This window comes from Chanos chanos, chromosome 7 (assembly GCF_902362185.1).
Source record: "Chanos chanos chromosome 7, fChaCha1.1, whole genome shotgun sequence".
In the NCBI taxonomy this organism is placed as follows: domain Eukaryota; kingdom Metazoa; phylum Chordata; class Actinopteri; order Gonorynchiformes; family Chanidae; genus Chanos; species Chanos chanos.
Genome location: NC_044501.1, coordinates 5,707,857 through 5,721,545, shown reverse-complemented (window position 1 = coordinate 5,721,545; position 13,689 = coordinate 5,707,857). Strand labels below are relative to the sequence as shown.

Genomic DNA, 13,689 nt, shown 5'->3' with positions numbered 1-13,689 from the left:
CTTAATCTTTTGTCACATCAGCAGCACATTATCATATGTATCAGGACTTGAAAAAATTGTGCAGGAAACTGTGTCTATTCCAAAGAAAGAACCACATGGACCTGGAGGAAATTGCCTCTTTTGTTACGATTTTATTCTTGTAATATGATTTTTTCTTGTAATATTACGACTTTTTTCCTGATATATTATGTCTTTATTCTCATTAAATTGTGACTTTTTTTTTTATCAATTTCGACTTCGACCTTATTCTCGAAATCTCAGAATTTTTTTCCCCCTCAGCGTGGTCCAATACTCCGTTATACAAAAAATAGTGGTTCAGTTCAACCTTTTTTTCTTTTCTCCTTTAACTTCAACTTGGGATTCTGGATACCCAATGAAGCAGGAGGATGCAGTACGCGCAAACCGCATTTGAAACAGCTGCGTTCTTGCTGGCTAGAGCTAGCTAGCTCGGTCCGTTAGTAGATGTCACATCTCCAAACATTTAGGACTTTCAAGGGGGCGCTACCGACCCACATTCGGATTCTGAAATGTTAATTTCTTGCCTGAAAAATCTTAAAAACTACATTGGGTGACAGAACAACACTATGTGGTCGCTCATCATGCAGATGGCAAATTACTGAAAATTTAGTTACAATTTCATTCATTCATTCATTATCTAAACCGCTTATCCTGGTTAGGGTCGCGGGGGTGCTGGAGCCTATCCCAGCGCACATAGGGCGAAAAGCAGGGAAACACCCTGGACAGGTCGCCAGTCCATCGCAGGGCAGACACACAGACAAACAATTCATACCTAAGGGCAATTTTAGTGTCTCCAATTCACCTAACCTGCATGTCTTTGGACTGTGGGAGGAAACCAGAGCTCCCAGAGGGAGCAGACACGGGGAGAACATGCAAACTCCACACAGAAAGGACCCGGCCGGGAACTGAACCCGAAACCTTCTTGCTGTGAGGCAACAGCGCTACCCACTGCGCCACCGTGCCGCCCCTAGTTACAATTTGTAAAGAGAAATATTGACCAGATGAAGTGTCAATGAAGAAGCTTTTAATTTCATGTTGTAAATTTAACCTTCTTGTACAAGTGACCATACTTGTTATCAAATTTATCTACTGTTCTTAGAATATTTGAATATTAGCCAGTAAACAAAGTGTGAGTAATCATATCTGTTTTGCTCTAGTTCTGTGTGGAACATGGCTGGCCCTTTAAGACTGATTGATTCGATTAGGATGTTGAAGGATAGTTGTATGACATGCTAAAACTAGCTAATTATGGTAGTGTTCTACTTAGACTGCGAGTCAGAGTATGCGTCATGTCTCCCCATGTCTCAAAAGTAAACCCATGTCTCAAAAGTAAACCCATGTCTCAAAAGGCAGACAGTAATCTATGCACTGTAGTATCTCTTCTGGCAACTACAGCAACAAAACTACAAGGGATATATTAGCATGTTCATAGACACAATCCAAAATCAATAAATAAGCAAAAAGGTGCTTATATCAAGTGTGTGTGTGTGTGTGTGTGTGTGTGTGTGTGTGTGTGTGTGAGTGTGTGTGTGAGTGTGTGTGAGAGAGAGAGAGACAGTTGAGAGGGTTGTGATGTCTACCCAGCCACTGCGTGCACATATTGGAGAAACAATTAAAGTGACTTGTTCAGTTCGTTTGGCCAGGGAGGAAACTATCAAGTATGTCTGTATGTAACCATGCAATAAGAGTGACATCCTCATCAAGTCTGATCAGCCATTGATCGAGAGATACACACTGGACGACTCAGGAACAAAACAGTTCAATAAACTGAAGAAGTCAAACTTAAAGACAAAAGAAGTACACTACGTATATTAAAACGGATTTATTTATTGGTTGATTAATTGATTGATTGATTTATTGTATAGCCCCTTGCTCCCTTTACCCACTTTCATGATCTTGCCAAATGCCAGATTCTGGGGACCCTCTACTGATTTCCACTTTGACAAAAGTAAAGAATAACGACCTAATCCTTTCCCTACTCTAATCAAACATACTTTAACACTTTTAGTTTTATCAGTAACAGCATCCGTCACCCCCACAGACACACGTAGTCATTGCTAAATTCAGCAAAGATGGTAAGAGATAGAAGCTAGACATGCTATTCCCCAGAAATAGAGTTGTACCATGAGGGACAGGATGCATGACCATATAAGGTGATCTGTGAGGAAGTAACACAGGCATTTGGTCTTGCAGAGCAAAAGAGAGACACAAAACTGGTCAGAACACCCCCCCCCCTTTTGTTTGTGCTTTTGTTTGTGCTTTTGTTTGTGTTGGTTTTGCCATGTGCTTCTGTTTGTCCCTGTGTACTCCTGTCCCCGCCCCCCACCTGATCCTTTTTATTACCTGGCTTGTTTTCCCCAATAGTCTGTCTCTGCTGTTAATTGTTCTGTGCATTTAGATCCTGTGTTTGTACCTGTTCCTTGTCATATTGTGACCTTTTGTTCCTTCTGTGACCTGTTTGTGTGAGTTTTGTCTTCTGTAAGTTTGACTGTGTTTACCTGGACCTGTTTTTGCTTAACGATTTGGATTTGTTTGCTCTCTGGATTTGTGGCTTTGACCTTGAACTGGACACTGTTTTGAGATTGCCTCGTAATTTTTTTGAATAAACCTTATTCTACCCAGTGGGTCTGTGATTGGGTCGTGGTCAAAACCTCACAGATATGGAGAAGCTGGCTGAGGAAATGAATGTCAGGGGGCCATGCCTCCAGTCCCTGCTCTGAAGCAGGCCTTGCTGGAGGAAACAGTAGAGGGTGTTGTGTTGTGTCCTTGAAATAAACCTGCTTCTTGATGGCTTAATTAGCCACTCCCCCTTGAGGTTCATGGTTTTGAGATGTGGTTTACAATGCTGTGGCTTTACAGGACTTTGCCAGTAAAGACACAACCTACCAGTTTGACCTATCAGTTTGACCTATCATAGTTTCACAGTCTGAAAGCACCTCTGTGGGATGAACATTCGCCATATGTTGAAATAAACAGCAACTGATAAAACAGATACAGCCACACTTAGGAATGTACAGAGTTTAAGTCAGTATAAGGTTTAGGAGTCGTTATATGTACTGAGAAGCTATGTCCTCTCTTGGAGACCATTAAACACATTATACATATTTTATTGTTATATTTATATTTCTTTGAGTCAGTAGATTAAACATACTCCATTTAAAATGTGCTTATACTTTCCTTCTTTCACTAATATTTCTCTCTCTCTCTCTCTCTCTCTCTCTCTCTCACGCACTCTCTCTCTTTCATTCTAACAGGAAACACTGACTTGCAAAAGGCGTGGAAGGTATACATGAGAGTAACTGATGATTATCACAGATTTCAGACCAGTGACCAATGTGCTGTCATGACACTAACTTTTTTGACTTTGATGCAATGTTTATAGTTTCCTCTTTTGAAATAACTTGGCAGGATGAATACAGTTATATTGAACAGATTTATAATGTAGTGACACACTTGGATATAGGAATTTTATATTATGTTGAAATGCAGGAAAGTTCCAGCAATGATCATGGTGTGCAATTCCATATTTTAAGCTTCATTTTTCCTCATACACGAATCAGCAAACTGGAGTCTCATTCTGCCAGTTGCAGTGTCCATTTGCCTAAAGCAGCAATGGAGGCAAAAAAAGATCCGAGAGAAATTTAAAAATGGAAGGGCAGAAAAGGTTACGTGTGCGAGTGATTTAGTGAAATACTTAGCCGTGATGAGTCAAATGCTGGGTATGTCATATGCAACAGCTGCGGAACGTAGACTGCTTTGATCTACGAATACAGACTGATGAGGCACGTAGCCCACTATTCACCATACGCTTTATTTATCGACCTAATACATGGAATATGGAAGTACTACGTACATGTGCATACTGCAAACAACTTGCAGTGCTTTCCCATTTTATTCTGTGTACTCACATGGATGTCTTAAAGTACTAATATAATATACTACATTCTCTGCCGTTTCCCCTTCATTGGTAATTGCAGTTCAATTAAAAAGATAATAAAGTCCCACTTGCAGGAAATACTATAAAAGCAATGAAAGTGTAGAAAGGTTTCATTACAAATTTCAGATTCAATATTCATGTTTCAGAGGGCAGCAATTCATATTATCTGTTAATTGTTCATAATTTTCCCTCCTTTTTTTTTTTTTTTTTTTACAGAGGATAACAGCACAACTGGATGAGGAGTTAAATACACTGGAGAGAAAATTTGATAAATCCAGTAAATCAGTAATTCTGGCATCACATGCAAGCACATTTCTGAACTTTTCTGAGACACTGGTCTCTTTACTGGTGAAACCAACAGACACAGAAGAACTCCTCAACTTTACCTCCAACACCACTGGTACATAATGTCTTTACCCTGACATCATACACACAGTCCTCTCTATCAGATATGTTTACCTATGCATGGATGGGCACCTCCATGTCAAATACATTTAAAACAGATCAGTGTTCACTTCTGACAGGAGCACTACTGTAGTCCAGGTGTGCTCAGTTCCTGTCTCTGAGGGTCAAAGTCCAACCGCTCTTGTCTTGGATTGTCTGAGAACTACATCCCCAAAAACGAGAAGCACTTTGGTCCTCCAGCTCTAGATTTATATACCCCTGTTTTAGACCACTCTCGTGGGCCAACCACCTGCGAGGGGAGAAATAGGGGCCGGGTGCGATGCCACACGGGTGGCAGGATGGGGCGAGGGCCCCAGCGGACTGGACTTACGGTGCAGAAACTGGCTTTTGGTACGTGGAATGTCACCTCTCTGGGGGGGAAGGAGCCGGAACTTGTGCGGGAGGTGGAGCGATACCAACTAGATATAGTTGGGCTCACTTCTACGCACAGTCTTGGCTCTGGAACCAAACTCCTGGATGGGGGCTGGACTCTGTCCTTCTCTGGAGTTGCCTGGGGCGAGAGGCGGCGGGCAGGTGTGGGGTTACTTGTTAGCCCCCGACTGAGCGCCGCCGTGGTGGAGTTTGTCCCGGTGAACGAAAGGGTTGCCTCACTGCGCCTTCGGGTTGCAGGGGGGAAATCTCTGACTGTCGTGACGGCGTACGCGCCGAACGGCAGCTCAGAGTACCCAGCCTTCCTAGATACACTGGAAAGTGTCCTAGTGAAGACACCATCTGGGGACTCTGTAGTTCTACTGGGAGACTTCAATGCTCACGTTGGCAATGATGGAGAGACTTGGAGGGGAGTGATTGGGAGGAACGGCCTACCTGATCTGAACCCGAGTGGTGCTTTGTTATTGGACTTCTGTGCGAGTCATGGATTGTCCATAACAAACACCATGTTCGAGCATAAGGTAGCTCATAAGTGTACCTGGTACCAGAGCTCCTTAGGCCAACGGTCGATGATCGACTTTGTAGTTGTCTCATCAGACCTGCGGCCGTATGTGCTGGACACTCGGGTGAAGAGAGGGGCAGAGCTGTCAACTGATCACCACCTGGTGGTGAGTTGGATCAGATGGCGGGGGAGGCTGCCAGACAGACCTGGTAAACCCAAGCGCATAGTGAGGGTGAACTGGGAACGGCTGGCTGAGGACCCTGTGCGGAAGATCTTCAACTCACACCTCCGGCGGAGCTTCTCCCTGATCCCGAGGGAGGCTGGGGACATGGAGTCTGAATGGACCCTGTTCAGAGCCTCCATTGTTGAAGCGGCAGCATTGAGCTGTGGCCAGACGGTCGTTGGTGCCTGTCGTGGCGGCAACCCAAGGACCCGGTGGTGGACGCCACCGGTGAGGGAGGCCGTCAGGCTGAAGAAGGAGGCCTTCCGGGCTTGGCTAGCACGGGGGACTCCGGAATTGGCTGAGGGGTACCGGCATGCCAAAAGGGCAGCAGCAACGGCTGTCATGGAAGCAAAAACTCGGGTATGGGAGGAGTTTGGGGAGGCCATGGAAAAGGACTTTCGGTTGGCCTCAAAGAGGTTCTGGCAAACCGTCAGGCGACTCAGGAAGGGCAGGCAGGGCCTCGTCCAGGCTGTTCTCAGCAGGGACGGGGAGGTCCTGACCTCAACTGAGGATGTGGTCGGACGGTGGAAGGAACACTTTGAGGAGCTCCTAAATCCGACTGACACGCCCTCCATAGAGGAGGCAGGGCCAGAAGAATCAGGAGGGTCGTCACCCATCTCTCTGGCAGAGGTCACTGAGGCAGTTAGAAAACTCCACAGTGGCAAGGCGCCAGGGGTGGATGAGATCCGCCCTGAAATGCTGAAGGCTTTGGATGTTGTTGGGCTGTCATGGCTGACACGCCTCTTCAACGTCGCGTGGGAGTCAGGGACAGTGCCTGTGGAGTGGCAGACGGGGGTGGTGGTCCCCATTTTTAAAAAAGGGGACCGGAGAGTGTGCTCCAACTATCGGGGTATCACACTACTCAGCCTCCCTGGGAAAGCCTACTCTAGGGTATTGGAAAGGAGACTGCGGCCGATTGTCGAACCTCGGATACAGGAGGAACAATGTGGATTCCGTCCTGGCCGTGGAACAACAGACCAGCTGTTCACCCTCGCACGGATACTGGAGGGATCATGGGAATTTGCCAATCCAGTCTACATGTGTTTTGTGGACCTGGAGAAGGCTTACGATCGTGTCCCCCGGGGTGTCCTGTGGGGGGTACTGCGGGAGTATGGGGTGCCGGGTTCGCTGCTGCGAGCCATTCGGTCCCTGTACAGCCGCAGTGAGAGCTGTGTCCGTATTCTCGGCACAAAGTCAAGCTCATTCCCGGTGAGTGTTGGACTCCGCCAGGGCTGTACCTTGTCTCCGATCTTGTTCTTAATTTTCATGGACAGGATCTCAAGGCGCAGTCGGGGTGAGGAGGGTGTCCAGTACGGTGGCCTTAGGATTGCATCTCTGCTTTTTGCAGATGATGTGGTTCTGTTGGCCTCATCAAACTGTGACCTCCAGCACACATTGGGGCGGTTTGCAGCCGAGTGTGAAGCGGTCGGGATGAGGATCAGCACCTCCAAGTCCGAGGCCATGGTCCTATGCCGGAAAAAGGTGGCTTGCCCCCTCCGAGTTGGGACTGAGTTCCTGCCTCAGGTGGAGGAGTTCAAGTATCTTGGGGTCTTGTTCACGAGTGAGGGTAAAATGGAGCGGGAGATCGACAGACGGATCGGGGCGGCGGCGGCAGTCATGCGGTCGTTGTACCGGACCGTCGTGGTGAAGAAGGAGCTGAGTCAGAAGGCAAGGCTCTCAATTTACCAGTCGATCTTTGTTCCAACCCTCACCTATGGTCACGAACTCTGGGTAGTGACCGAAAGAATGAGATCGCGGATACAAGCGGCGGAAATGAGCTTCCTCCGCAGGGTGGCTGGGCGCACCCTTAGGGATAGGGTGAGGAGCTCGGACACCCGGGAGGAGCTTGGAGTAGAGCCGCTGCTCCTCCGCATTGAAAGGAGTCAGTTGAGGTGGTTCGGGCATCTCGTCAGGATGCCTCCTGGGCGCCTCCCTATGGAGGTGTTCCGGGCGCGACCAACTGGGAGGAGACCCCGGGGAAGACCCAGGACACGTTGGGAGAAATATATATCTCGGCTGGCCTGGGAACGCCTTGGGATCCCCCAGGAGGAGCTGGTGGATGTAGCCGGGGAAAGGGATGTCTGGGCGACCCTCCTCAGCCTGCTGCCACCGCGACCCGGTCCCGGATAAGCGGGAGAAAATGGATGGATGGATGGATGGATGTTTTAGACCAGTCTACCTAAAGGGTGCAAGACAACAAAAGCCTAACTGTGTATCTGTAGCTTAATACTTCCTGTTCAGTTGGGAACACAAGCAATTGACTCAAATGTCTGCACATGTGTTTTATCAGGAACAATGATACACTTCATGGAGAGAAGAACATTACATGTGCATATATGTGTATATGTGCATACCCTTCTTGTCTTCTGATTGATGTGATGTGGAATTGTCTGTTTTAATTCATATTGTCTGTCAGAGGTCAAAGTCTACACTGTCGGACCAAATGCCACTGTAAGGAACATCCTTCGGCTCAGTAATACTGCCGCTCTCATGGATATCGACATCATCAGTATTGCAAAGTACAACAAGGGTAAGTTCAAAATCTGAACAGTCCATTTTATGAAGAAATTACGATGGTTGGATGTGTGTTTGTAAAGTTTAAGTAAATGTTAAGGACTCAACATTAAACACACTGAGTAACAGAAGGTACTGTGGTGATAATTTTTTGGTAGTTTGGATTAAAAACGTTGTTTATCTGAAACTCAGGACATGCATCTGTGGCCTTCATGACGTACAACAGCATGTCAGAAATACTGAAGCCCACCTTCTTCCACTCAAAGAAAGACACAGTCAACACTATGATGTCCACAGTAGTCTCAGCCTTCCTGCCCGAAACCAACAACAAAACGCTTTCCAATCCAGTTAACTTCACCCTGAAACACATCAGAGTAAGCATTTTGACTCCTTAAATGGATATATGGAAGGAAACAGATGGATCGTTACATGATAACAGCATTATGTATGATAAATGAGAAATTATTATGCATCAGCAATAATAACACATGCCACAATAAGCATACTTACAAATCATTAAAAAAAAAACATGTTCTATACATGTGAATGTACATTTAGACATGTGAGAGGGAGGCACCTGTGTAGTAAGGCAGAAACACACAAGCATTCATTTCACTTTATTGGATTTTACACTTTTACAAGTTTACACATGTTCCACCTCCACTGACCAGGAGATGGATCCTGCAGGAACCCTTTACTGTGTCTACTGGGACAAAATGGAATGGAGCACAAATGGCTGTGTGAGAATCAGTGAAAAATATTCCAACCATACAATCTGTTCTTGCAAGCAATTGTCTACCTTTGCTCTCATCATGCAAACTGAAAAATTACCTGAGGTAAGGGAATGCAGGTACTTTATCACGCAGATAAAAGTAAAATATATTACAGAATGAGAAAGTAATGGCAATTAAATATACATATTACTTCATGTCATCAGTAATGTGTGCAGTGAAGTTTTACCACAGTATTTTGATGTGAGAAAGTGTCATGATGTAGTTGTGATGTCACGGTCTGTCCATTAGTGGCCGCTATTTTCCCCATCTCATTTTTACTTTCAGCATGATTTCATGAATTTCTCATTCGTAAAAGTGACCAACAAGGTCATGTTTCCAAAGTCATATTATAGCTTGTGAGATATTTCATAAGGAATGATAGATCAACATTTTATGATGATTTTTAATGGTTTTCATTAGGGCTATACCCGACTCAGAATTTCGTCAACGGAATCGGATTTAGCGGTTCAACATGAATATTCGACTCTTTTTTCCTTTTTTCCCCCCATATCGGTTATCTGACAATCAGAAAATCCATTGGCATGAGTTCCAGTGATGATTTCGGCCACATTAACATGCTCAAAGGCAACAATCATGGCAACAAATTTTTGAGCATTTAAAAATCAATAAAAGATTTGAATTGCCGCCTATTTTAATTGCCGACATATAATGTCGGGCTACCATGTGGATTTGTTGGAATAATGAGACAGGCAGCACGCATGTATTCTGTTTAAATTCAGGTCTTGTAGCCTATTTTTTTTTTTTCATTTCCACTTTAAGCATTAAAAACAATGTGTAGCCAAAAATGAATAAACAAATGAAACAGTTTAAAATAAATTCACAGCATTTTTCAACATTCTTGCATACGGAATTAGCATTTAACACTGTTAGGACTGTCCTTCAAAAGTTCGTAATGCCGCTTTAGACTTCTTCTTAATGCTTTAGACTTCTTCTTAATGCTTTAGACTTCTTCTGTGATATGGTTATAGCCAGCCTAGTTTACCAACCACTCCACCTCAGGTTTCAGCTTTTCTCATCAGTTAACCACCAGCGCATGTTGTCACATGGATTTTTTTTTATTTAGCAAGCGTGCCAGCTAGCCCTGCTAGAATCTAAAAATATATCTATGATTCCCTTTATTTATAATTCCTCACTGAAATGTTATCCCTGTACAACAGTGGACGGGATTTATATAGAAATGTGTGTCAAAAAACACCCTCTGAGCAGCAGTTCTGGGGATAAAAGTAGCTCTTCAAACTTCAGAGTTTAAAGTTGAATGCCAGAAATAGTTCAATTTTGCACGAGGATGACAAGCACATGAATTATGGTGCAGAATCACACTGGAGTGCAGAGCGGTATCTTAGAATATGTAAAACTTGACGGACCCTGTCAGAGATAGGCTTTAGCAAAATATGACCCCACCTGGTTCTGTTTCCACTACCACTACCACCAACACCAACCAGCTGAGTAGAAAAAACATCATCCCAGTGAACCTGGTTCTTTGTGCATCAAGCTGTGAACAGAGTCTGGATTTAGTGTGAGCGGTAACAAACCGTGGTCAAATCCTGTCTAGTAACAAAGTCTGGTTGTTGTGGTTTAATAATTAGGGGAATGATTTCATGAGATCTGTGAGGTCATTTTGAAACAGATACTGGTACACTTAAATGCCACAGCTTACCAGAATATTAGAACAGGCCCAGTGCATGTTTCATATTCACAGTTTATCATTTACCACTTGGATGCGTTGGATAGGTAGAGAGTTCACTTTTCTTTAGACCTTTTTCAGTGTGAATGTGGAGTCCATTACAGCAGCATGGACCATTATTCCATTGAAACCTTTCGAGCAACTGGTAGGATCAAAGGTCTGAAGAGTTGAGAATGTTCTGGAAGCAAAAAGTCATTTGATCCTGTTCAACCTCAACAACATGTTGTTTTTCAGTGGAGTCATCGCTTGGAGCTGCTGAACACCATTGGTTTTGCAGTAGGGCTGACATTGCTGTCCTTGGCTGTTTTCACCTTCATCCTGTTTCGTAAGAACTCGAGAGTGAGCAGCGTACTTCGACTAAACCTCTGCATCTGTCTGCTGCTAGCACAACTCCTCTTCCTACTTACTCAACGTTTTCTGGCTCACAGCAATTACAAGGTGTTGTTAATGGCATATCACCCGTCATCAGTTCACTTACATTAATGAAATGGTAACAGTGGTATACATGAAAAATAGGTTGATATTACATTACTTTATCAAAATCACGAGGATGCTGCTGATGTTTATAGGGATGATGAAGATGATGATGATGATGATGATGATAGTAATGGTGACAACTAACATATTTCTTTCTCTAACATCTTGCCTTCTGCTCAGAGAGCATGTGCTGTGTTTGCTGGAATATTGCACTTCCTTTTTCTCTCTGCATTTGTGTGGATGTTCCTTGAGGCCATAACACTCTTCATCTCGGTGATGAACCTATCAAAGATCAAATCCAGGCGGAGGGAGGTGCTTCACTGGAAATACCAACTTGTGATTGGTTATGTGGTCCCCACTCTTGTGGTTGGTGTATCTGTGCCTGTTCGGCATGACGGTTATGACAGTGAGACGTGAGTATGGACAGAGGATTGAGTTCTATCCACCATCGATTCAATTCCTCAAGTGATTTTCAAGTTTGTCAGTGAACAAGAATATGATAGTAATTGCACATTACTGAGGATGTAGAAATCAAAGTTTGATTGACAGGATGATGCATTTCATTTCGAAGTGCTGTGTTGGTCAGTATCAAACAATAACAAACCATTTGGTGTAATAGCTTACACTGTATGATTTGTGATGGACACTCTACTCTTCTATGTAGGTGCTGGATTAAGTTGGGGACGAATTTTCTCTGGAGTTTTTTGGGTCCTGTTTGCTTCATTCTTGCAGTGTGTATCCTTTAGTAATCCTATTCTGTGTTGGTCAGATAGACTTGCCTCTTATACTGTGAATATACTAATACAGAAGGTGATGGGAGTTCCCTAGGTCCTGAACAGGTTTTAACTAATGTACTTAAACCAGTTGTAGAATCAGCAGTTGAAACTATAATTTGCTCTCACCTGTCCAGATGAATTTGATCCTCTTCATCACCATCATCATCACTCTTCAGTGTACACTGATGCACCTGAGCGGTGATGTCTCACAGATCAAAACCAGCAGGTAACACAGAAAGACCCACAACACACGCCTTCACATAAACATCTACATTTTTCTACCACTCCATTACTAATGTCATTAATGCACCTGCAAATAAATTGACACATTTTAGGACTATGGTGTTCAAAGCGCTGGCCCAGTTTTTTATACTGGGTTGCCCCTGGATACTGGGGTTCCTCACAAATGTAAGTATGGGGCTGGAGATCATCTTCCTTCTCCTCACTTCCCAGCAAGGCACCTTCATCTTCCTGGTCCACTGTGTCCTCAATGAAGAGGTAAAGCGGAATCAATTTCAAAAATCTTAGATTTTTTTTAGCATGCTTATGTTTCCAGATGTACTGCGACCTGCATCCATGAACTCTGGTCATGATATCAACACCCCCCGCACAACCACCCCCCACCCCTATCTTTTTACGTTTGTCTTCAGGTCAGAAAGCAGTACAAAAAGTTGTGGTACACCCTCTGCCCTCACCATGACATCGATGCATTGTCAAATGAGCAGATGACAGAGGTGAGTGACATTAGCTGACACCAGTCAGATTCAAGTGTTATATTTCTGACATGAGTGAGATGTAGTATGTCTTGGCTTAGGACATGACTGGGATTTGGAATTAAAATAAAAGACTTAGGGAAGTCTTGAGTTTCTGAGGTTACTTTTGCTCCACCAATTCACTGTACAGCATATAAACACATTAAGATATGTAATGAACTGTTGGAAACAATTATGCTGGTTGGATATCTCCAAAGGGTCCGTTTAACACCTGTTATCAGTGTTAAGGTTACGATTAAAAATGAAAGTGTATATAAAATAATTGTTTTCCCCTGAGTCTGTGACCATTAATTTGACGTTTGTGTGTGTGTGTGTGTGTGTGTGTGTGTTTGTGTGTGTGTGTGTTCTGCAGAACATGAGGACGGTCCAGAGTACCATTTACAGCACTGATGCTGTAAGTGTCGACTTGAATAAAAAGGATTAGCAGGGAGAGGGGAGCAGAAGAGAGGAGAGGAGTCTACAAGCGGTTTAGTCCTTGGCTTTGTCTTTTAGCCCCTAATTCAATTTTTTATTGTTTGAGTGTCCATTATATATATGTGTTCTTAAGAACATGAGGACACAGTGCAGGGTTCGTATGGTCATGAAAAGCCTGGAAAAGTCATGGAATTAGGAAATAGCAGTTTTGGAAAAATAAATAAACCCAGAAAGGTTTGGAAAAGTCCTGTGAATTTGCTCCACAGATACCTGTTTAACAGAGCATATGTGGTTCAGTAGGGCTGTGTCGAATGCTAATCGAATTTTAGGCAACCTTTTTCGAACGAAGCTTCAAAAGTCTCTGACGTGATCGTTTTGGCCTGTATCGGAATACTCTACTTTCTACTCAATAATATGAAAAAAGACATGATTAATATGAGGGAACTGCAAGTCACATTTTTTATTTTTAAAAGTTTGACACTCTTTACTAGACATTATTTAGATCACTTGATCCTGAATTTGCTGTCTTTGCGGTGTCCACGGTTGGCATTCCTTCCATAGCTGAGGAGGCCTAAGGCTAAGCTAAACTTAGGCGTAACTAACGATATTGTACACCTTAATTATTAAGAGAGCCATTTTACGAATTCAGAAATTAACATTTCAGATGGTTTCCCAGATTTGTTGTTGAGTGATGGTACACGAGTTTTATCTTGCATATCTGGCACTTTGCTATTTTTTTTAAA

General features: G+C 43.7%; 1 protein-coding gene across 1 annotated transcript; it reads left to right on the top strand.

Annotated features, from left to right (window-relative positions):
- The first annotated feature begins 2,716 nt into the window (after positions 1 to 2,716).
- On the top strand, positions 2,717 to 13,521 carry LOC115815897 (adhesion G protein-coupled receptor E3-like). Its single transcript, XM_030778866.1, has 10 exons — positions 2,717 to 2,768; positions 7,931 to 8,044; positions 8,221 to 8,402; positions 10,741 to 10,949; positions 11,166 to 11,396; positions 11,648 to 11,714; positions 11,894 to 11,985; positions 12,095 to 12,257; positions 12,410 to 12,493; positions 13,438 to 13,521. Exons 1-10 carry the CDS (start codon positions 2,717 to 2,719, stop codon positions 13,519 to 13,521), a joined length of 1,278 nt encoding a protein of 425 aa, XP_030634726.1.
- Positions 13,522 to 13,689: the final 168 nt, after the last annotated feature.